The sequence below is a fragment of the Rhinolophus sinicus genome, linkage group LG07, assembly GCF_036562045.2.
Source record: "Rhinolophus sinicus isolate RSC01 linkage group LG07, ASM3656204v1, whole genome shotgun sequence".
NCBI classification, from domain to species: domain Eukaryota; kingdom Metazoa; phylum Chordata; class Mammalia; order Chiroptera; family Rhinolophidae; genus Rhinolophus; species Rhinolophus sinicus.
The window spans coordinates 81403273-81425176 of record NC_133757.1 but is presented as its reverse complement, the minus strand read 5'-3'; the positions used below and the strand labels follow the sequence as shown (position 1 = coordinate 81425176).

Below are 21904 nucleotides of genomic sequence, written 5' to 3'. Positions count from 1 at the left end.
CTCTGTTAAAAGAGGAATTCGTGTTAGGGACCCTAGTAGCACAAACCGGAGACTTTCTTTCTGACCAAAGCGGAAGGCCTGAAAGATACTTGCAGAAGAAATAATTGTCTCCCTACATGATCCAGTTATTTAATTGTGTCCCTCTTCTGCCTCAGATTATCTCCGTGACTCTCTTGAGGTGTGTCTCACACTTCGGGGGCACAGCCTTGAGATAATAATGATGACTTTGGTTTAAAAGGGAAAACACACGTTCAGGCTACTGAGTCCGAAGCATAGCTGTGCCTGGCAGGCTGACGTCCAGTTCTCCTCTTTATTCCCTGAAAAAATGAGAGAAGGGAACCCTAAAAGAGCAAATGGTGTGAAGAATGATGTTTTTGCACCTGGACATCCAGACAGACTGTGGTGGGAGGAGTCTGGGAAAGCTCTATCCATGATCCAGGAGGTAATTATAATATAAAGATGATTGCTAGGAGACACCCCCCCACACACCCCCAAAGAACTCTAATCTGGATCCATTCACATGACCACATGCCAGGTATATGCTGGGTGCTGGGACAAGAACCAAGATTAAAGGGGGAATGAACACACAAAGGAATAAACCACAGTTTAAGCCTTTGAGGAGTTTTCTGTCTAAGGTCAGAAGCAAAGACAGAAAGAAAGATGATTCTGAAATAGCATTAGGGTCCAGCAGAACTCAGAGGCAGGCAGGGGAGGCTGTTGGATGAGGGAGCATTTAACTTGACTTTCAGGGCCGCATAGTCCTCTGAATGGAGAAGTGCAGGGAGGGTGTTACTAGCGGCACAAACAGTATGTGCAAATGCGGAGGCAAGAGTATGGCTGGGCTTTGGGGTGTGTAACAATAGATGGGAATGCAAAGGTTAAGGTAAGTTGAGCTAGATTTCAAAGAGCCTTGAATGAGGTGTAAGAAGTTTGTACGTCTAGGAATTCCAGTGTGTCAGAGGATTCTGAGCAGGAGAGGGACGTGGTCCCCCAGTGGTTGACTTTGACCACTGAGTGCAGAAAAGATGGAAGGAGAGACGGGTGGCAGGAAAGTTGGGAGATGGGAAATGGGGAACCTAAGATGGCGGCCAGGGACAGATGGTGGGGGTGTTTAGGAGAACAACCTGCTGGGGATGGTGGTGGGGGGCGGCCCAAGCAAGTGAACATGACTCGGGTTTCTGCCTTGGGCAACAGGCTGGGTGGTGAGTACCATTCACAAGCCTTTGGTGGCCACACCCAATGCCCTCCTCTTAGAGGACCTGAATCATGGTTGGCTAAGGGTGTCATGGCCTCCCCAGGGTCTGCACTGCTAAAACTCACACCCTGTGGACTCTGGACTGAGCCTCTATGCAGCTGTCTGACAACGATGAGCAAAGAGCCTCTGGAAGGAGAAGGCAGTGGTTCTACATCAGCACCTAATGTTCTGGTTCTTTCCACTCCTGGGGGCTCAGGGAATACGGGGGTGGGGTCTTGGTTTAAGGGCTGCCTTAAGCATTTCTTGAATCCTGCTGGAAGAGTGAAAAAAATCTTGTTTTCTAAGAGCCCACCAAGAACACCTCCAAGGAAAGAGCACAGAGGGCAGCCAAGCTCCCCTGGCCTGGGTCTGAGGGCCACCACAGGCAGCTGTTCAGGCCCAGTGAGATGGTGGAGGGACCTCAACAAGCCCTGACACCAAAGCCACAAAAGCCATCTGCTCACTGGCTCCCAAGCCCAAATATAGCGGGGAGCTGGACCACTGTTCCCCAGCAAGGGCAGGACTGGGCCAGGCTCACCCCAGATACCTAGGCCTGGGAGAATGGGGTCATGTGGAGCCATAGGCCACCCACCACCCAGCCTGACCTCTGCTCCCTCTCTTCCCCTGTCCCCACCCTAACATCCCTCAACAGTGGCAATAGCAAAGGAAAGGACATCAACACGATCAAATCCCTCCGAGTCCTCCGGGTGCTACGACCTCTTAAAACCATCAAGCGGTTGCCAAAGCTCAAGGTGAGATTGGGGCATGTGGGGGGCCAGTTGGGGTTGCCATGTACAGTTGAGCAGGTTGCACACTGCTCAAGGATACTACGTTGAAAGGGGTGCTGATAACATTGCAGCTATTGCGTATGGATATATTTTTACAACTTTCCAGCAGATGGCAGTAAAGTGGATCTAACAAAATCTATAGATGACAATTTTCTGTTAGATGAAATGTCTCCTCCAAGATTGGAATCCCTTTTCCTAATTCACATTAAGTCATCATGTGGATGAAACTGGACATAACCCTAATCTGGAAAGCGGGACACTAGGTTTCTTCCCATATAACCTTTAACTTTTCATCTACCTGTTCTAGGCTCCAATATTTCCTGTTCAAAGATATGCACTAGCATTTCTCAAAAGCTTATCATCCCCCACTCCCCAAAAAAGAAAGAAAGAAACAAAATGAAACCTAGTCATTCAAGTACATCTTTTCAATTTACACTCCACCTGAGGGCCACCTGCATTATCTCTTAATGTTTCTTTAAATCAAGTCACGTTATTATTATTTTTTTACTTAAATGGCTATATTTTAAAAGGAAATGCTATATCCAGTTTCTCAAGTTGGAAAACCAGCACCCACTGTTAACAGAAAATGAAACTAAATATCTGCTCTTAAAAAAAAAAAAAAAAGAGGATGATTGAAATCTAGCCAAATACAGTTGCCTGACAAAGGCTTTGAGCGTGGATGCTGCTCTTTCTTGGTTAAAAGGAAAAGTATCAATGTTCGGTGTTAACATAGTATCAACTAAGGAAGACTCTGGCCTTCATTTAAAAGGATCTAAAGAAAATTGGAGCAGGAATAACTTTGTTACCGTGAGATTCAGTGGTGCTTAGTGTTAGGCTTCTATAAGACGAAAGATATCACCAGGGGTGTGCCCTCCCCTCCATGATTTTGGAAATATTGATATGAATACCAATATGTTGACGAATGTGTAAAGAGTCGAAATGTGGCTGTCCTTTGAATGTGAAAGCTTGTTTGCATTGAAATACGTGGAATTCCAGCAGTATTAGGTTCAACAGTTCTTCACCATTTTCTGGGTCACAGCCCCCTTCAAAAGCCCCATGAAAGCTGTGTACTCTGTCCTCCTGGGGAAGGCTGGAAAAGCTAGCCCATAATTCCGGCCAGTTTGATGATCCTTGATGCCCACTTATGGTTAGGATCCACTAGAAGCAGAACGGGTAGGGGACATTCCAGACCAGGACCCCCTTCTCTGTTGGTGGACAGAAGGATTCCTTCCTACGCAGGGCAGAAGCTCGGCACACGAAGTCATCTTTCAAATCTAGAGCACCCCCTACTGCTCAGTGGACAAAAGGAAGGAGACCAGAACTACAGATGATGGGAAACAGCGTGGTGTGAGGCAGGGACACAAAATTAACAGGAAATGACCTCTGTGTAGGACCTTTCCCCTTGTACTGAACTTGGACAGGCTCAAAGAAGTGGTTCCACTTCCCAGGGGTGAGATTGGACGTTGTAGGTGCATAGGAGCTCAGGATCAGGTCCCGCCCCAGCACGTATGTCTCAGAATTGTGTGATAGTGACACCACTTCGGTACTCGGGGCCGCTAGAGGCGAGGGCCAGCGGCTCCGGCCCCTCACTCCCTCTCTCCGCCCCCGCCAGGCCGTGTTTGACTGTGTGGTGAACTCGCTCAAGAACGTTTTCAACATCCTCATCGTGTACATGCTCTTCATGTTCATCTTCGCCGTGGTGGCCGTGCAGCTCTTCAAGGGGAAGTTCTTCCACTGCACCGACGAGTCCAAGGAGTTTGAAAAAGACTGTCGGTGGGTCTCCCCTCCGCGTCCCCGCTGGGGCAGGTGGGCGGGGCGGGGCCGAAGCACCAGGCTCTGGGGCTCCGACACCACAGTGGTGAGCATGGGGAGTGACACAGATGCAACCAGCTTGGGTCTGAGGTAGAAGGGAAAACAGTTTTGTCACTTCAGTCGCTGCCCACCACGTTGGGATGAGCCATGAACTAGTTGCTTAACTTTTCAGTCACCAGCTTTGTCAAGTGGGGGATATTAGTACACCTCCACGTTCCCTGATTTGAAACCTTTATAGGCAGATGCGTTTCAAAATCAGAATAGTTTGAGATTTTAGAAACGGAGTATCGTGCATGTTTTATATAGGACATAACACCTTCAGCTGGGTCCAAGGCAGCTGTGGCATCAAACACAACATTTCTGCCAGGAAACATATAACTATTACATTTGCACCAAATGGGATAAAAAACAAGTATCAAAAGCCTCACAACCAATTGGGTCAAGTTTTGTTACCAGACAAATTAGATCAGAGATGGGCAAACCTTGCCAAGGGCCAGATAGTAAATATTATTGGCTGTATGGGTCATATGGTACCTGTTTTGACTACTCAGTGCTGCCATCATAGTTCAAAAGCAGCCAGAGACAATAGGTAAACAAATGAGCATGGCTGTATCCTGATAAAACTTTATTTCTGGAAACTGAAATTTGAATTTTGTATAATTTTTACTTTTTATGAATGATTTGTTTTCAACAACCATTTAAAAAAAATTTTTTTTAAAGAAAAGAAAACATTCTCAGTTTGTGGGCCATACAAAAACCAGTCCAGATTTGGTCTACGGGTCATGATTTGCCCATCCCTGAGTTAGGAAAAAAGTGTTTGGTTTTCAGAACTTTCTGGATTTTGGAATTGTGGATAAGGGATTGTGGACCTGAAATCCCCCCATCTTGGGGTCATCTTCACAATGGAAAACTCGGAACTCAGCTCAGGAAAGTGCTGAGCCTTTAACTTAACCAAGCGCTCAGTAAATGTTATTGGTAAATGTTATGGAAAACAGCCACCGTTGTTATTTTGGTGGCTATTCCCTAGAATTGGAAAGATCCCAAGCATTTGGCTAGGAGTCTGGAGCTTAGCCTTCTTTCTTGTCCTGAAAAGGAGCAGCCACTGTCCCCAGTGGCCTGATGTACCCAGAAATGTGCCTGTCTCTATCCCTGTTCTTAACTCTCCGAGTCTGAAACTGCCCCCTCAAGTCTAGAAATTTTCAAGTTGGAAGAGAGTGCTAGACTGGATCGGCTCTTCCTCTGGTGGCAGGGTCATGGTATTATCTGTGGGTTTGTCTCCAAGTGGATGCACACATCCTCCAGGGAGAAATAGGGGGTGTCACTGCTTCCCGGGCTGAGGGAGAGGCAGCATGGGCTGATGGGCCCCTCTTCCTCCTCCTGTCTCCAGTGGCCAAAGACAAGTGTCCAGAGCCCCCTTCCTCCTCTTACTAATGGTCCCCATTTTCTGTGGCAGTGGCAAGTACCTCCTCTATGAGAAGAATGAGGTGAAGGCACGAGACCGAGAGTGGAAGAAGTATGAATTCCATTACGACAACGTGCTGTGGGCTCTGCTGACCCTCTTCACCGTGTCCACGGGAGAAGGCTGGCCACAGTAAGTGGCCTAACCAGAGGGCCCCATAGGAGGAGCTCAGGGGCCCCAGGGAACTGGAGAGGAAAGGGTCTGAGAGTCCAGTGCTGAGAAAGGTCTGGAAAGGGACAGTTTGCTCCTGGCTGCCCAAGGTGGGGACCCTGCTAGATGCCCGAGGGGCTGTCACCAGAGCAGCAACCTCCATGAGTGTCGGGTTTGTAGGGGCAGAAATCCAGCCGTCACTCGGTTTGCTGAGCCCTGAGTGTACAGGGCTGCGTCCCCCAGAACCGCCCAGAAGGGACACTGTTCCTAGTATACAGAAAGGCTCTGTGTATACAGACAGTCACATCCTCTTAACTCTTTCTGTGCTGGAGAACGCAAATCTCCAAGACAAGTGTGTGGAATGGCATTGTCCAAGTCCATTTGACCATGGGACCATTTCTCTCCCAGAGAGGGCCAGGGCGGGGGTGAGACAGGCGAGGCCAAACTATGCAAGTGCAGGGTCGGACCCTGTCTTTATTTAAAATTTTAATATTTTGTTCATCATAGGCTTTGGGGGCACTCATTTTGATTTATTAAAATATTGCAGGAAAATACTATTTATCTTAGTTATGGAGGATGTTGGCGCCCCCTTAATTTTTGCCCATGGCAAGTGCCTCACTCTCCTTTCCCTAGTCCAGGTTCTTCTGCCAGAGGTCTTGGAAATGCCAAGTTGAAGGCTGAGTAGATCCTAGCATGTACCCTCAGCATCCTCAGCCCCTCCTCCTCTCAGCAAACACACCAACCTGCACTTTTCTACTCTCCCACGCATACACTCAGTACCCACACATGCTAACCCAGAAGGCACCTTTGAGTGAATTTGTCTCGCAGCGGCCCTTTCCTCGTATACCTGAAACTAATATAAAATATTACTGGATGTCAACTATAACTTAAAAAAAAAGAAGTTAAAAAAGATAACCCTTCCTCAGCAGACTTCACTTCCATCTGTCAGAAAATCATTACAATATACTTAATGATTTTGCTCAAGTAAGTCACTTTCTGGCCACCTGCCAAAAACTTGTCACCACGAATACATAAATCTATCATTTCTACAGTATGAATGGCACCCCTTAGACACAGAGCCCTTGAGCAGTGCACAACCTATGCAATTATACAGAGCAGCTATGCACATACACACTCTCATGTGCAGCCCCATTGCACTTCCTCAGCTCCCACCACCAGCGGTGCTTAAATAACCCCCACCACACACACACACACACACACACACACACACACACATACACCTGCTTCCATGACCCCCTACTCCCGCCCATCCATCAACACAAACATGGTTTCAAATCCCAACTCAGCCACATCTGAGTGGGTGATCTTCAGCAAGTCACTTTAGATTGCTGAACCTCAGTTTCCTTGTGTGCAAAATGGAGCCAGTAAGAACCTCCCTGAGAGAGTTGCTGAGAAAATAAATAAAACATTGAACATCATTTCTAGCACATAACAGGTTCTCGATACAGGCGGTGACAGTAACCGACATTGTTGTCAACATTCCCCACAGACAAGGAGGTGGGAAGCCTTAAGATTTCATAAAGTAACCACGGTACCTGAAGTCAGAAAACAGTGATTACTTTCATTTCTTGTCCATTTCCTCTTACTATTTCCCTCTATTCCTGTTCCCCTGTCCCACTTGCCCCCTCTTCCCACCCCTGTCCTCACAGGGTCCTAAAGCACTCAGTGGATGCCACCTTCGAGAATCAGGGTCCCAGCCCTGGGTACCGCATGGAGATGTCCATCTTCTATGTCGTCTACTTTGTCGTGTTCCCCTTCTTCTTCGTCAATATTTTTGTGGCCTTGATCATCATCACCTTCCAGGAGCAGGGGGACAAGATGATGGAGGAATACAGCCTGGAGAAAAATGAGGTGCCACTTCCTGGTTGCATCCCTATTTAAAAACAGACACCCTCCAGCCCAACTTCCCCCACACACACACTCAAAGAAACCAGCTTCTGGGGATATGTGGGGAGGGAACAGCAGCATTGTCCAAGCAGAATCCAGTCTACAGGGCTGGTTTCCAGAGGAAAATACATCAGACAGAAGGTGTATGTATCAGTCAGTTTAGACTAGGTTCTAGGTTATGCTGCAGTAACAAACAGCCCCCAGGATCTCAATGCTAAATAGCCACAAAGAGGATGATTTCTTGCTCTCCTGGCATGTCTAAGTGGTTCTGCCCTACGTCATCATTATCCTGATTCCCTCTGAGACACTAAAGTTAAAAAAGAGAGTACATATGTCAAAGCATGGTTCAACTCTTGAGGCTCATGCCCAGAAGTGACACAGGTCACAACTGCTCACATATCACTAACCAGAGCAAGTCACACATCCATGTGTGATGTCAGTGGGGTGGGGAAGTAGAATATCCCCCAAGGAGGGGTAGTGAATATTTATGAATGAAAATCCAGTGCACCAGAGCATATAGAATGGTCGTTTCTCCTTCTAGCTTCATCCAAGCTAGGGGGAGAACTTAGCATGTATCCTTCCTCTACTCTGTTGGCCCCTGAGACATCATAAGCATGATTCCTCCCTCTTTCCCTCCCTCCAAGAGAAAGAGAAGGAGAAGCAACGTGATCTGTAGGAAAGAATGGTTAGGCTTCAAAGTCAAACTTTGGTTTAAATTCGGGTTTGGCCCACTTGGCCACCTCAGATAAGTGGCTTAACTTCTCTGAGCCTCTTTTTCTCATCTGCAAAGTGGAGCTGTTGATAGTATCCACTTCCCATGTTTGCTAAGGGGATTCCATGAGATAATGGGAGACATGTCAGCGCAAGTGCTGGCAGACGATGACTTCTCAAGGAGCCATAGCTGTTGGGAGAAGAACTCCATCCTGGTGAGGAAAGTCCAGGAATCCCGGCTGGGGGAAGGAGAAGCAGAAATGCAAACAGATGTGCCGAGCTAGAGGGAGGGTGCTCGCTATCCGGCGCTGTCCTCCTCTGGCCCTCACACCACTGGCCTGTCTCCCGCAGAGGGCCTGCATCGACTTCGCCATCAGCGCCAAACCTCTGACCCGACACATGCCCCAGAACAAGCAGAGCTTCCAATACCGCATGTGGCAGTTCGTGGTGTCGCCGCCTTTCGAGTACACCATCATGGCCATGATCGCGCTCAATACCATTGTGCTCATGATGAAGGTGAGCCCCCAGCCCTGCTGCACCCCTGCCGCGTCCCTGCCCCTCACAACTGCCTTCCCCCAGCAAAATGGAACCATCTGCTGGGAGTCTTCCCGGACAGACCACACTATGTCACCACCCAGCTTTTGCTCCAGCTGTTCCCCCTGCCTGACACACAATTCCCACCACTCTGCCTGGCCAGCTCCTTCCAGCAGCACCTGCACAGCTCTTCCTCCAGGAAGCCTTCCCTGATCTCCCAGGACTGTACCAGGTGCCCATCTTTGCAAGCATCCTACCTCCCATGCCCTAGTAACAGTGTGGGTTGCCCGACAGCCTCCCCCACCAGCCTGTGAGCTCTGAGCCAGACAAGTCTTAGTCACCCCTGAATTCCTGGGGTTTGGCAAGGACCTGGCTCAGAGGAAACGAAGCCCTTGATAAATGTTTGATGAGTGAAATGAGGAAGAAGGGGCAGGTAAGGACCTTAACACCCTCAGGGTGACAGAACCTCTTGAGAGTGAAAAGTCACAACCTTTCTTTCACCCTGTGCTTTGGAGACCAAAAGCCTGGATGCAAGTCCAGCTCTGCCATTTAACTCATTGTTTCACCTTGCACAGTGACCCATGACTTTTCAGGGCCTCAGTTTCCCTGTCAATAAAGTGGGAATGTTAATAATAGCACCTTCCACAGCCCGGGTGGGGAAGAGGATTGAATGAGAAAGTTCATGCAGACATTAGCACGTTTCTCGACACTTCAAAAGCACTCAATAAATTTAGCTACAAATTTTTGAATTGGCAAAAAAGCAGTGCCTATTTTTGCTCAAAAACTCTTCTCATAAGCAAATTCTTTTATCTTTTCCTTATGATGCTGAACAATTTCAAACAAACAGAAGAAAGACAGATAGTAGAGTGCTGTGCTTCTCACACTGTAAGGTGCTCACGGACTATCTGGGCATCTTGTTAAATTCAGATGCTGGTTCAGCAGGTCCAGGGCGGGCCTGGGACTCTGCATGTCCAACCAGCATCCCTGGACCACACCCTGAGTATTCAGGCTCTCATGAATACCCAATCGCCATCACCCAGTTACCCATCTGAAACATTTTGCAACATTACCTTCGTCTATCTTTTTTCTCATATTTTTTATCGAGGTAAAATTCACATAACATAAAATATACCATTTCCAAGTGTACAATTCAGTGGCATTTAGTACATTCACCATGTTGTACAGCCATCACCTCTGTCTACCAAAACATTTCCATCACCCCAAAAGGAAGTTCTGCCTCCATGAGCAGTCACTCCCCATCCCCCTTCCCCCAGCCCCTGGAAACCACCAATCTGCTTCCTGTCTCTATGAATTTGCCTGTTGTGGACACTTCATCTACGTTTTTTAAAGTATTTTAAATGATAGACACCACACTAGTTCACCCTTAAATTTTTCCATATGCATTTCTTAAAAAGAAGAACATTTTCCTACATATTTTTATGCTTGTCAAGATGAATAATAATTCTCTAAGATCCATATTGAATTGTCTCCAAAATATCTTTTACAGTACATTGTTTTCTGAGCCAAGATCTAGATGGTTACACATGGCCTCCAGTTTTTGTCTTTTAAATCTCTGTCCTCCCCATCCATACCTTTTTTTCTTTTTTCACACTCTTGACTTTTGGAGGAAACCAGACGAGCTGAAGGAAAACAGTTTCAGCTCCGGGTACATTGGTTTCCTTGGGGTCCTGTAACTTCTTCCTCCATCTGCCCTATTTCCTCTGACCTGGTAGTGAGGTTAAAGGTTTGAGTCTGGTAAAATAGTTTGGGCAAGAATATTTTATAATGAGTCAGCATAGTGGCAGGCGATGGACTGGGAAGAGGTGGAAGGAAAGTCTTTGAGTTGCTGGAAATATTGTAAATCTTGGTCTGGGGAGTGGCCTCCTGGGAGTAAACAAGTAGAAATGAAAAGAAAGAGGTCTGGAAACCCAACGGAAGTGCTGCAGAGAGGATGCTGTAGCCAGCCCCACGAGCCCCATCCAGCCACGCTGTCCAGGATCTGAGATGCTCAGACAGGATTCAAGAAAGGAGTTTTTGTTTTGATGTAAAGAGCTTGCCGGGAGCCCGGGTCGGCTCCCTAGGAGTCAACAGGGACAGCAAGTGTGAGTCCTGCCTGCTCCGGAATAGGACAGCCACAAAGCCACCTCCTCCGTCCCTGCCATTTACTGACACCACCCCCCTTCCTCCTTCCTACTCTAGTTCTATGGGGCCTCACTTGCTTATGAAAATGCTCTGAGGGTATTCAACATCGTCTTCACCTCCCTCTTCTCTCTGGAATGTCTGCTGAAAGTCATGGCTTTTGGGATTCTGGTAAGTACAGCCTTAGGGGCGAGAGCTGTGGGTTGAGAGGAAGCGCAGAGAAGTACTGGGTGTTGGGTGGTGGTCTTCTCCCAACCTGCCCCCAAGCCCCCCAACCTCAGTGGTGGCTTGAGCATCCCTCCAACACCCACAGACTCTACTTAGGTTTGTGCTTGCTAAGTAACACCAATGATACCCGGCACGTATTAACGGTTACTGTGTGCAAGGCATGTATTTATTCACTCGTTCCTCAAAATGACCCAATGGGTGGGAGTAACTGTCATCCGTTTTAGAGATAAGGAAACTGAGATCCAGACAAGCCAAGTCCATGACATTCAAACTGTTCTAACCACAACCCACAGTGAGAAATACATTTTAAAGTGGAGCCTAGCACGCAGATATGCATATAGACAACCAAATGAAATTTTCACAGTCAGTATTGACCCTTAAGCGTACCCGGCACGCGATTGTCTATTCTACTCTATTCCATTTCCTTTTTTTTTTTTTAATGCAGCTCATGACCCACTCACTTGATGTCACCTTCCACTAATGCACATGGTCTTAACCTGAGGCCCACTGACCCCCAAAGATCTGTGGGGGGTGGAAGGTTCTGTACAATTAGATGTGAAAAAATTGCATGTCTATTTTTCACCAAGCGCTAACTGGACTTTAGCATTTCCTTCCATCTTGAAGGCAAACAAAAAACTTCTGCAATATTACCAATACGATCTGTGTCATCGATAAAAATCAGATATTTTCTTAGTGCCGTCATAGACATTGTAGATACCTCTCAAAATTTACTTTGCATTCATCGTTGCTTCCAAATGCTGGTGGTTATTAAACCTACAGCTAGAACTGATTTAATATGTACCTGAAGAAGTGTGTTCATCATTTGATCACCATTTAAAAAAAAATACTTTGGGGGTGGCCGGTTAACTCAGTTGGTTAGAGCGGGTGCTGATAGCACCAGGATTGCTGGTTCCATCCCCACATGCGCCACTGTGAGCTGTGCCCTCCTTAAAAAAGAAGAACACTTTGATCATATTTCAATCTAACAGGTGTCCTTGCAATTTTATTTATTTTATTTTATGCATTTTATTTATTATCCTTGCATTTTGTTTTATGCATTTACAAAGCTTACTCTCAGAGGGTCTTCCCAGATAGTACCAAATGAAAAAAAAAAAAAAGTGAAGGTCTGAGCTTAATGGCTTGTGACTTGGAGTGACTTCAAGAAGTTCCCCAGTGAATGGCTGAGGTGAGACTTGAAACAGGGTGTCTTCCCTCTGATCACCCACCTAGCCTGTTTCTCTGACCTACGTTGCAGGGTCTCAGCCAGGGAGTCAGGGGGTTGGAGCCTAGGTTCTAACCTTGGCTTTCCAAGGTGGTAAAGATCATCAGCTTTAGCATCAGAGAGACTTCAATTCAGATCACATCCAGTCTCTGTCACCTCACCTGTCTCTCCATCATAAGAAGGGTCCGTCCTCTGCCTCTCTCTCAGAAGAGCTCTTGCAAACACTAAACGCAAATAGTGTGTGTCTGGAGACTGAGAGTGAAGTGTGGATACAGTGAGTGCTCAACAAATGCTAGGAAGGGTTACAACAAAGCTCATTACTCTCTCCTCCAAAGTAGTGGCTCCCAGCTCTGCTACCTATCAGAAGTACTTGGGGAGATTTCTTAAAACTGAATCATGCCCCAGACCTCCTTGGAGGTTCTGATTCATTTGGTCAGGTAGGGTCCCCTGACTGTACTTTTAATGAATGCCCCCAGGGCAGTCCAAGGTACAGCCCAGGCTGTCAGGCCCTGCACTGAGCACCAGCCAGGCAGGGGAGGCATGCTGCAGCCAGGACAGTGGCACCAACTCAGCGTTCCAGTCCTGGGGAGGCTGCCAGGATAGGTCATAGAATGTATATGGGGAAGAGCTTGGGCTCTGGCACCCATACATGGGTGCGACTCTTGCCTCAGCCCCTTTCTAGCTGTATGGTCAAAAGCAAGGTGCTTGGCCTCTTTGTTCCTGCCCAATGCAACCGTGTTGGCAAATTTTCATTCCCAGGGCATCTTCTGGTGGTGAAGTGATTTCTACCAGGGGCTGGAACTTTATCTCCCCTGCCCCTGGGAATCCCGCAGGGACCTGCACAGAGCTTCCCCCTTCAGTTTTTGATGAAGCTCCAAGTTCCCCACGTGGAATTTAGGCCATTCAGGGGAGCCTTCTCGTCCAGGGGTTTGTGGCCTGTGACCAGACACCTAGGAAGTTGTCTTCGTTTGGGCTCCCCTAGAAGCAGAGCCTGAGAAAAGGATTGAATTTATCTGAGGAATTTATCTGAGAAGTGACCCCAGGAAACACTGTAGGGAAGATGGGGAAGGAGGCAGGGGCAGGAAGGTAGCCAGTACAAGGTACACTAAGAAACATTTCCCACTGTGGGCAACTGGGCGCAGTTCTGCTGGGGACCTCCGGGCGGCAGCAGAGAGCACATACATCCTCATCATCCCACCCACAGGGGTGGGAGCTGGGGTATTTATCCTTTAAAGCCAATCAGCCATAGTCAGGAGCTGCTCCCAGGGGAGCTGTTAATTCCCCAGTAAATATGCAGTCCAAGAAAGCCCCTGGGTAGAGTAACAAAGGTGTGCAGTCAAAATATGAGGGGATATGGACAGGGCCCCAGCAGCACCTGCTAAAATACCGAAAGTACTGCTTTTAGACAATTGTGAGACAGCAGCTTCCATCTATTGCTCACCTACTGTATACCACATTCATTATCTGATTGCTGTTACACCCCGATCTTCCAGAAGAGGGTGCCAAGGCCCACACAGTCCAACTCTAAGGACGTTTAACTCATACAAGCTGAAAGAATTTGAACCTGGCAAGTAGAGCTCCAAAGTCTGGGTCCTTCTCCGTGAGACAGAGGGTCTGCCGCAGGGTCACATGCTCAGGGGAGGAGCTGAGCACCCAAAATGGGGCCTGAGCCCTGACCTGGTTTCTGTTTTGTGAGGATACTGGGACAATGGTCCCACTGAGACTTGAGCGGGGAAGCTGTCTGTTGGAGCCAGACCCTTAGATCCAAGCAGGGGTACTGCTCAGTGTGGGCTCAAACCGTGTGCAATATTGTAGTATTTAACAACAATGCGCTGTACCTGTGTGTCCCAGTTGAGCCACCACCTGGCCAGTCAGGACAGATCAAGTTAAGCTGTGGTAACAAATAACTCCCACATCTTAGTCCCTTCGATCAACAAAGGTCTTTTTGACACTCAGCAAAAGGACTCTGCTTGTAGTCACTCAGGGACCCAGGCTCATGTCGAACATTTCAGGTTACCAGGGTTAAGAGAGTTCTGACGAGTCCTGCTTTGGCCAGGAAGTGACTCACATTGCCTCTGCTCACAGCCCGTTGGCTGGAACTAGAGACATGGCCCCATCTAACTAGGAGGGTCCAGGATGAGCCGCCTGGCATGTGCCCAGAAGGGCTCTGCACCCTTGTTACTGTCCCCCTTCCCCAGATTAGGAAGTGGAGGCCCAGAGAGGTTAAGTCACTGGCCCACAGCAGCACAACTGGACATTAGCAGAGCTGCCACGTGAACCCAGAGGCTGCTCTCTTCGAGGGTGTGCTAGGACCTCAGTCCTGATTCAGTGGGGCCTTGAGCATAGATTCTGGACTCACCTGGGCCTGAGTTCAAATCCTGGCCTTTCACCTCCATGCTGCTCACCTACCAGGCCAGTGAGTGGCTTCACTCTCTGAGCTTATCACCTCATGTAAAATGGGTGATAATCCTTCCTTCCAAGGGTCTTTTCCCCAGCAGAGCTGAAGAGAGACCTGGAGGACCCCTCTGCAGCCAGATGAGGCAAGAGCAGGCCTGGGGTCCCAGGGAGGGGGCCCTCAGAACAGCCCATCCAGCAGCATTTTGCTACTGAAATGACCGAGACTGTCCCGGGCACTCGGGCTGATCAGCAGCTGTGCCCCGGGCCAGCCATGGGGGCCGGGCACGGAGCCCTGTGTTGGCATCTCTGTCTTGTGGATTCCCATTCTAGAATTATTTCCGCGATGCCTGGAACATCTTCGACTTTGTGACTGTTCTGGGCAGTATCACCGACATCCTCGTGACTGAGTTCGGGGTAAGCTTCCCGCTAGCTTCTCTCTGGGCACCTCCTGGCTGGGAGGGGGTAGGGGTGTCATCCAGAAGCAACACGTCCCAACAGCCACATCTGGCTTGGGCCAGCGCTTGGCCTTTAGCAGAGAGGGAGAAAGCAGGGCCCCCAGGGGTGAGGGTGGTCCCTCAGGAGAATGCTTCAGGAAGACGGGGGTGCCCAAAGCCATGGCCATAGAACCAGAACTGTAGCGCAAACGCCCTGCATCATGGCTGTTGGTTTATGAATAAACCGTATGGCTGAGAGCATTGAGAGAACTGAGACTCATGAAGGATCCAAGGCTGAGCCCCACCCCAAACTCCACAGTGTTGGGGTTCCAGGGGGAACCAGCTTCAAGTCCATTCTGCCGAAACTAACCATCTTCTGGTTCATTGTAGTATTTAACAACAATGGGCAGGAGGGAGCCATGGCCCTTGGGCCAACAAGGGGACACCATTCCCAGCACCTTAGGAGGGTCCCCAGGATATCCACCCTTCTCTTTCAACCCTGGGGTTCCCAACACGGGGGTCTCTGGACCTGTCTGCAGTGGCCCCACAGGCCACATTGTCCTTCTGGCTTGTCTGGAAGACTCGGGGCCCCAGAGCTCCTGTCCACGACCCACTCCTTGGCCATTGGCCAGTAGGCCCAGGCTTCAGAACCCTCGGATGATTGGGCGTAGGGTAGGAGCTCCCCACAGGGGAGAACAAAAGGGCAGAGCATGTCAGAGCCAAAGCCGGGGCAAGGTATCCACCTCGTAATAACAGCAATAAAAGTAATAATGACTGACGAGGATGGCGTACTCGCTGTGTACCAGCCACTGTGCCAAGCATTTTACATGGATTAGCTCATGGTGTAGGTTGGGCACTCAGTATATAAAAGCACTCCCTCAGAGGGTTCAGCTGAAGGGATTAGAAAGCAAAGACCACTCAGAGGGGAAGGGAAGGTACCGAGCACCCAGCCCCCATGGGGAGCTGTAACCTGCCCTGGTGCGGAAGTGGGGAGGGATCCTGTGCTGGATTGGGGAGGGGCTGCCTGGTGGTAGCTATAGATACAGAAGAACAGAACCCCTAACAGAGACAAGGGCCAAAGCAGGAAGAGGACTTCATGGGAGAAATACCCCAGCCTTTGTCTCCTCCTGCTCTCTCTCCCCTGCCAGCACCTCCCATTGGCCAAGCCCAGCCAGAAGGGAGCCAGAAGGCCAGGGATCCAGGGGGGTGCTCAGAACAGGCAGAGAAGAGCAGAGAATAGATTTGGGTGGGGTGGCACCCAAAAAGAGGATGTTGCCCCATTTCACAGGTGAGGAAACTAAGGCTCAGGGAAGTGGAAAGACCTGCCTAAGGTCTCGCAGCCAGGCTTGGTGACTCCTGAGGACACATTGGTATCTCCTGGGGTGTCCCCATCTGAGCCCCCAGCAGAAAGGGATCAGTTGGCCCACTCTTCCATCCTGGAAGACTGGCAGAGCTAGGGAGCTACACAGAAGAGGGGGCCATTCTCCAATGCACCCCCCCAACACCCTCCCCCAAGTGGTATGCTTGCCACACCTGTTTGCCTTCAGCTCCAGTGAGCCAGAAGTCCCCTCGTCCACCTATCCCCTCCCTGGCACTTTCCTCTAGAGGGTCATGTGCACATGGGGGTTGTCCCTGTTAGGTGCCCCCACCTGGCCACTGTCCCCTGGCAGAGAGCCTAGACCTCATCTTTGTCCCAAGTTTGTAAGAGGACAGTTCCAGCTGGCTGTCAAAATATCCAGCTGAGCTCAAGACAGCCTTAAACCAATGTCCCTCTGAGTCAAGAGGTTGGAAGGAATGGACCACCACCCCATTAGGGCAGGTGGAAGAAGTTGGTTGAAGCCTCCAGTTGCCAGTAAGAGATCCACAGAGCTGGACCCCAACAGCCTGTTCTGGCTGCAAGGCAAGAAAGGACAGGAAGATGGGGCACAGGGTCCAATTCAGGGACATCAGGACTCTTGCAATAGTCAAACAGCCCTCCCTACAAGCTGTTTGACCTTGGACCATGGTGTTACATCTTCTCATCCTGTATATGGAGATAATCTTCATAACCAACCCCATCGGATACTTGGAAGCCTCACATTCATTCATGCATTCAGTAGGCATGCATTGAACACCTGCTATGTGCCAGGCATTGTTATTAGTGCTGGAGACAGAGTAATGAACAAATCAAAATATACAAGAATGCCTGCCCTCATAGGGCTGACAGTCTAGGGAGGGAGATGGCAACTTTTAACAAGAAAGAGCAATCAATGTGAAGTGCTTAGCACAGAACCTACCAGGAAATAAATAGTTCACAAATGGTGGTTGTTATTATTGCTATTATTACCAGGAATGTACTGGGATGGTAGTTTGCTAGCCAGCCCCCCGGCTCTGAATTAGAATCATTTGGAGGAAAAGATAGAGGGTGGGTGTTTGGACCCTCTTAAGGATGATAAATTCCCAACCTGGAGTGGGGGGAGGCCTGGCCTGCCCTGCCGGACAAGGAGCCCCAGCCACCCCTTTCTGCCTCCCAGGTAAGCCCACTAGGTCTGAGGCAGAAGGAACCAGATCCTCAGGAGGGCAGGTCCCCAGGGTTTGGGGTGGGGAAGAGGGCGTGAGACCCACTGGGCCTCAGCTGCTGCCCCCAAGTGGCTCGGGTGATGTGGGTTTGCCCTGCGTGCGATGGATAATGACTGTGTTTCTTGTCTTGTCTCTTTTCATGCCTGCTCTTTAAACTGTATATTGGCACAACGCCGTCTGAAAAACTCATCCAATCAAAATGCACTATGAAATTCATTTGTTCATCCATGACGTGGTCTGTGTGTTCATACACCAATGACTTATCTCCCAACCCACCACCACCACCCCCACTCCCCGCCCGGGAACCGAAACCCATTGGTTTTTTGGCACTGGTTACAAATCAACCTAAAAAACGCTGAACACGCCTCCCCAACTGCCCCTGCCCGCCCGCTCCCCCTCCATCTTCAACATCTGCATCTAGAATCCGGTTGGTCTTACTTCTTTCTGAAGTCTAAATGCCTTACATTAACTGTGAACGCATCTTCTCGCATCAGCATTGCACGTCACGCCCTGGGCTTTCTGACTAGGAATGCCTGACACACCCCCTACCCCAGTCTGTCTGTCTCTCTGACCCACCCTACCCCGTCCTTCTTGGTCCCTGCAGAGTCTCAGTCTCTCCCTCTTTCTCTCCCCACTCTCCTTCTCTTTCGTTATTTTTACTGGGTTCTGAATTGGGCTTTTCTGTTTGGCTTGGTTTGCATCTTTTGCAGAGAAAAGGATGGGTTTGCCGGGACGAGTCGGCAGGCCAGGTCTCCTACCCCATTGCTTACACACATGTGACACTCAGAGCCCTCAGCCACCCTCCAGTCTCTCCTGTCCCTTGTTGAGTTCCATGAAGCCTGGGCCCCAGGAAAGCTCCTCCCATCCCTCACCATTCCAAGCCCTCGAGCTCTTTGGGCTTAACCACCGGAGATGGAAATCTCCAGGTCTGATGGAGAAAGTCTGAGGGACGGGCAGCATGCAAGCAAAGACCCTCAGACAAGGGGGACTCAGAACAGCTAAGGCTGGGGTCTGGCTGCTTCCAGGGGGCCAGCCAACTGAGGCCTTCTCCTGAAGTCCTGATCTGCACACAACATGTGCCACACACACACACACACACACACACACACACACACACAGTCGCTGCACATACCTGCCCTCTCCTCTCTTACATTCAGCCACGCCCATACGCCCACCCCAGCACACACTGTCTCCATCTTTCTCTCTCCTCACTTACTCAGCTCCTTGCACATTTGTGCACACCCCCCATGTTAAATCCCACTTGCCTCTCACCCCTGAGCCCCTTTGAAGGACCCCTAATGGCACATTTGCACCTGGATCCTTTACCTGCTAGTGGTACACATGCACTCATCCACCAAACGTTTAATGAGCCCCAATTTGGTGCCACAGATGGAGGGGTGGGCAGAGGAAGACACCACCACTGCCCCCCTCACCTACAGTCGACCAGATTTGGTGCATTTGTGACTTCTAGTACCTTATCTCCCACTAACACCTCAAGGCCCACATTCAGGTGGGAGAGGCAGGCATTGTTCAAATAACCCTCAAATTCACTTGGAATTGTAACTGTGCTGCAAGGTGAAGGATGAGCAGTGTTAAGGTGGAGAAGGGGAAAGGAGCATTCGAAGCCCAGGACAGCACGTGCAAAGGCCCAGTGGCAGGATGGAGTTTGCAGGGGTCAGAGTCTGCAAGTAAGGGGGTGTGGCTGAAATAAAGAAAAGGAAGGCTGACTCATAAGAAATAAAGAGGGCAGAAGGGGACAGGCCTTCTGGGGGCCTTGTTGTGGGAGCCTGGGAAGATTTGGAGCAGGGGAAGCATGTTCAGAAGTGAGATTAGACGGGATCACTGTGGCTGCAGAACCCAGAGCAGTTTGGCAGGGGCCTGGGCTGGAGGTGGGCACCAGGAATCCCAGCGAGGGACGTGCAGGAGGCAGAGAACAGAGGAAGCCAGCAAAGAACTGGCCATCTGAGCAGGCCCCTTTCCAGGACCCAGTAATGGGTTGGGTCTGGGGTAGGGACTTGAGTCTGGCTGGAATGGGGAGGTGGAGGTTAGGGAATACCATGCGAGGGCCAGATTGGGGGAAGAGCATGGGGGGTGGGCCTGGCAGGTTTGAGGGGCCTCTAAGAACACGGATAAAGTCAAGCAGGCAGGTGGTTGTGAGGTCTGGAGCTCAGAGGCCAGGTCTGGGATGGAGGTGGCAGGATGTTTCCAGAGCTTGGGTGTATAGTTCCCATGTCCAGGACCAGGATACACAAGGCAGGGTTGAAGGAAAGAACAGCTGCTCCTTGCAGGCTGTGGACGGAAAGATGGAAGCTAGGACAAGGGAACTCACCGGAAGTTCCTTGAGCACTAGAAGGAGTTGATGCAGACCCAGGAAGAGAGCAGACTAGCACCTCCCCTCCCCCATCACCCAGACCTCTCTTATCTCTACCCCCTACCTCCCTTGTGTCTCTCCTCTCCCTTGGCTCCAAGAAGGGCAGCATGCTGTCTGCACGTATCTCCCTGCGAAACCCTTGCTTCTCCCGCATGGTGGCAGGCTCCCCCCGCTCCTCCCTGAACCCCTGAGGCTGCTTCCAGGGCCCGCCTGCCTCTGCATGCTGAGCCATGTCCACATGTTATGTCCCACCCCAGGAAGGGATGGCTTGTACTCTGGGATGGATGGGAGGGCCTGAGGACACCTGGGCCATCAGACCCATCCCCAGATGGAGATGGGTGGCCAGGCAGGGCTGGGAGTCAGATCAGTGGGGCACACAGTGTAACTCTCTCTTAGCCCAACTGGGTGTGGGGCCTTATTTAAGGCGCTTAGGACATGGTCACAACAATTAGGCCCAACGGGGTCAGGGTAGGCTCTCCCAGCCCCCTCCCCCATCCTAGAGACTTAAGGGCCAACTGATGTGTCCCAGGAAGTATCCTAGACTTCAGCAGAAAACCCAGAGGCATTTTGCCAGCCCCAGAAATCCCTTGAACCCCCATCGCGGCCTCTCAGCTCCCAGGCCAGAGCTAGCAGAAGATACAGATCTGATAGCTGGGAAGCCATCAGGAACCAGCAAGTAAGATGCCCAGATAATTCATTGTCCAAACTTTTGAGACCTAAAGGGGTGCTAAGAGTGTCAGGGCAGCCTGTATGGTCACCCCGGTACCATTTGGGGGTGAGGGGTGGGTGTGTTTAGGGTTCCTCCAAGTCCCAAAGAGCAGAGTCCTGTGAAGGCCTCTGCCTCCAACCCACTGGGTAATTGAGCAACAGGGGTTTCCATGTCCGCCTGAGGCTGTGTTCTCAAACTCAAATGCCTCTGGGGTCCAAGCTCACGCCATAAGCTAGGAAAGCAGGTGCCATTTCTAGAACATGGGGACCTTGGCAAGCTGGAGGACACATGGCCTGCTTTAAGGGAAGCAGCTGCATCTGAGCCCCAACTAACTTTCCAGGACAGAAATAGGTCCAGGGTTGCCAGAAAGCCAGATTTGGGGGCAAAAATGTGATTTTTTTTAAACACTGGCAACTTTTTTAATTTTTAAAAATTCTCGGGGTTGCCAGTTAGTTCAGTTGGTCAGAGCGTGGTGCTGATAACACCGAGGTTGCCAGTTCAATCCCCGCATGGGCCACTGTGAGCTGCGCCCTCCTAAAAAAAAAAAAAAAAAAAAATTTATCTTGCTCAATAAAATAGCTTCATCAACCAGATTTGGTCCATTTATGACTTCTAGCAGCTTATCTCCCACCAGCACCTCCTGAGGCCCCAGCAGGCAAGTCCTGGAACAGTCAAATAATGACCACAGCCTGGGTCCACCATCTCCGGCTGGCTGCCTCCCCCACTCCCCTGCTGTCTGGCCCCAGGGTTCTGGCTTGGGCGGGAGGAGGTAGAGGCAGTGACTAGACAGGGGATCTTTGAGCTGAGGAAGGGGCCACCCAGGGAGGTCCTGGGGGTAGGGATGGCCCCACCTCCCCGCCCCCAGCACCAGCCCCTCAGTGGGCCTGGGCTGATGGTGAGCTCACCCACCCACGGGCGCTGCGTACTTCCTGCTTCCCGCAGGCCTGGTCCCGTGCTACTCCACCCAGCCCCAGAAGCTGAGAAGCCATCCCTGAGAGGGGGGAAAAGGGCCCCAAATGCATCTTCTCCGACTCAGCGGGCAGCGAGGACTCGCCCTACAGCCGAACAGCCCCAGCTCCCTCCCATCCTCCCCATGCCCGCTCGCCAAGGGGGTAAGAAAAGATGCTCTTCCACTTCTCCAATTGGCTCAAGTCCTCTTGGCCGTGGGGTGAGGTCAGGGCGGGCAGGAGCGGGTGGGCAGCTCGGCAGGGCAGGGCAGGGTGCCCGGTGAGTCCCATGACAGATGCAT

General features: G+C 50.3%; 1 protein-coding gene across 13 annotated transcripts in view; it reads left to right on the top strand.

Moving 5' to 3' along the window:
• CACNA1A (calcium voltage-gated channel subunit alpha1 A) overlaps positions 1–21904 on the top strand; it is a 286036-nt gene that overhangs the window by 239159 nt on the left and 24973 nt on the right. For 12 of the 13 annotated variants that reach the window (XR_012498085.1, XM_074338067.1, XM_074338065.1 and 9 more), the window contains 7 exons: positions 1887–1986; positions 3635–3795; positions 5288–5425; positions 7114–7315; positions 8414–8578; positions 10796–10906; positions 14913–14996. Coding sequence is in view for 12 of the 13 variants with exons in the window: in XM_074338067.1 (XP_074194168.1) it covers positions 1887–1986; positions 3635–3795; positions 5288–5425; positions 7114–7315; positions 8414–8578; positions 10796–10906; positions 14913–14996 (961 nt within the window). In the remaining variant the exon portion in view is untranslated. The remainder of the gene's footprint in view (positions 1–1886; positions 1987–3634; positions 3796–5287; positions 5426–7113; positions 7316–8413; positions 8579–10795; positions 10907–14912; positions 14997–21904) is intronic. The other variant, XM_074338066.1, reaches the window with a different exon arrangement.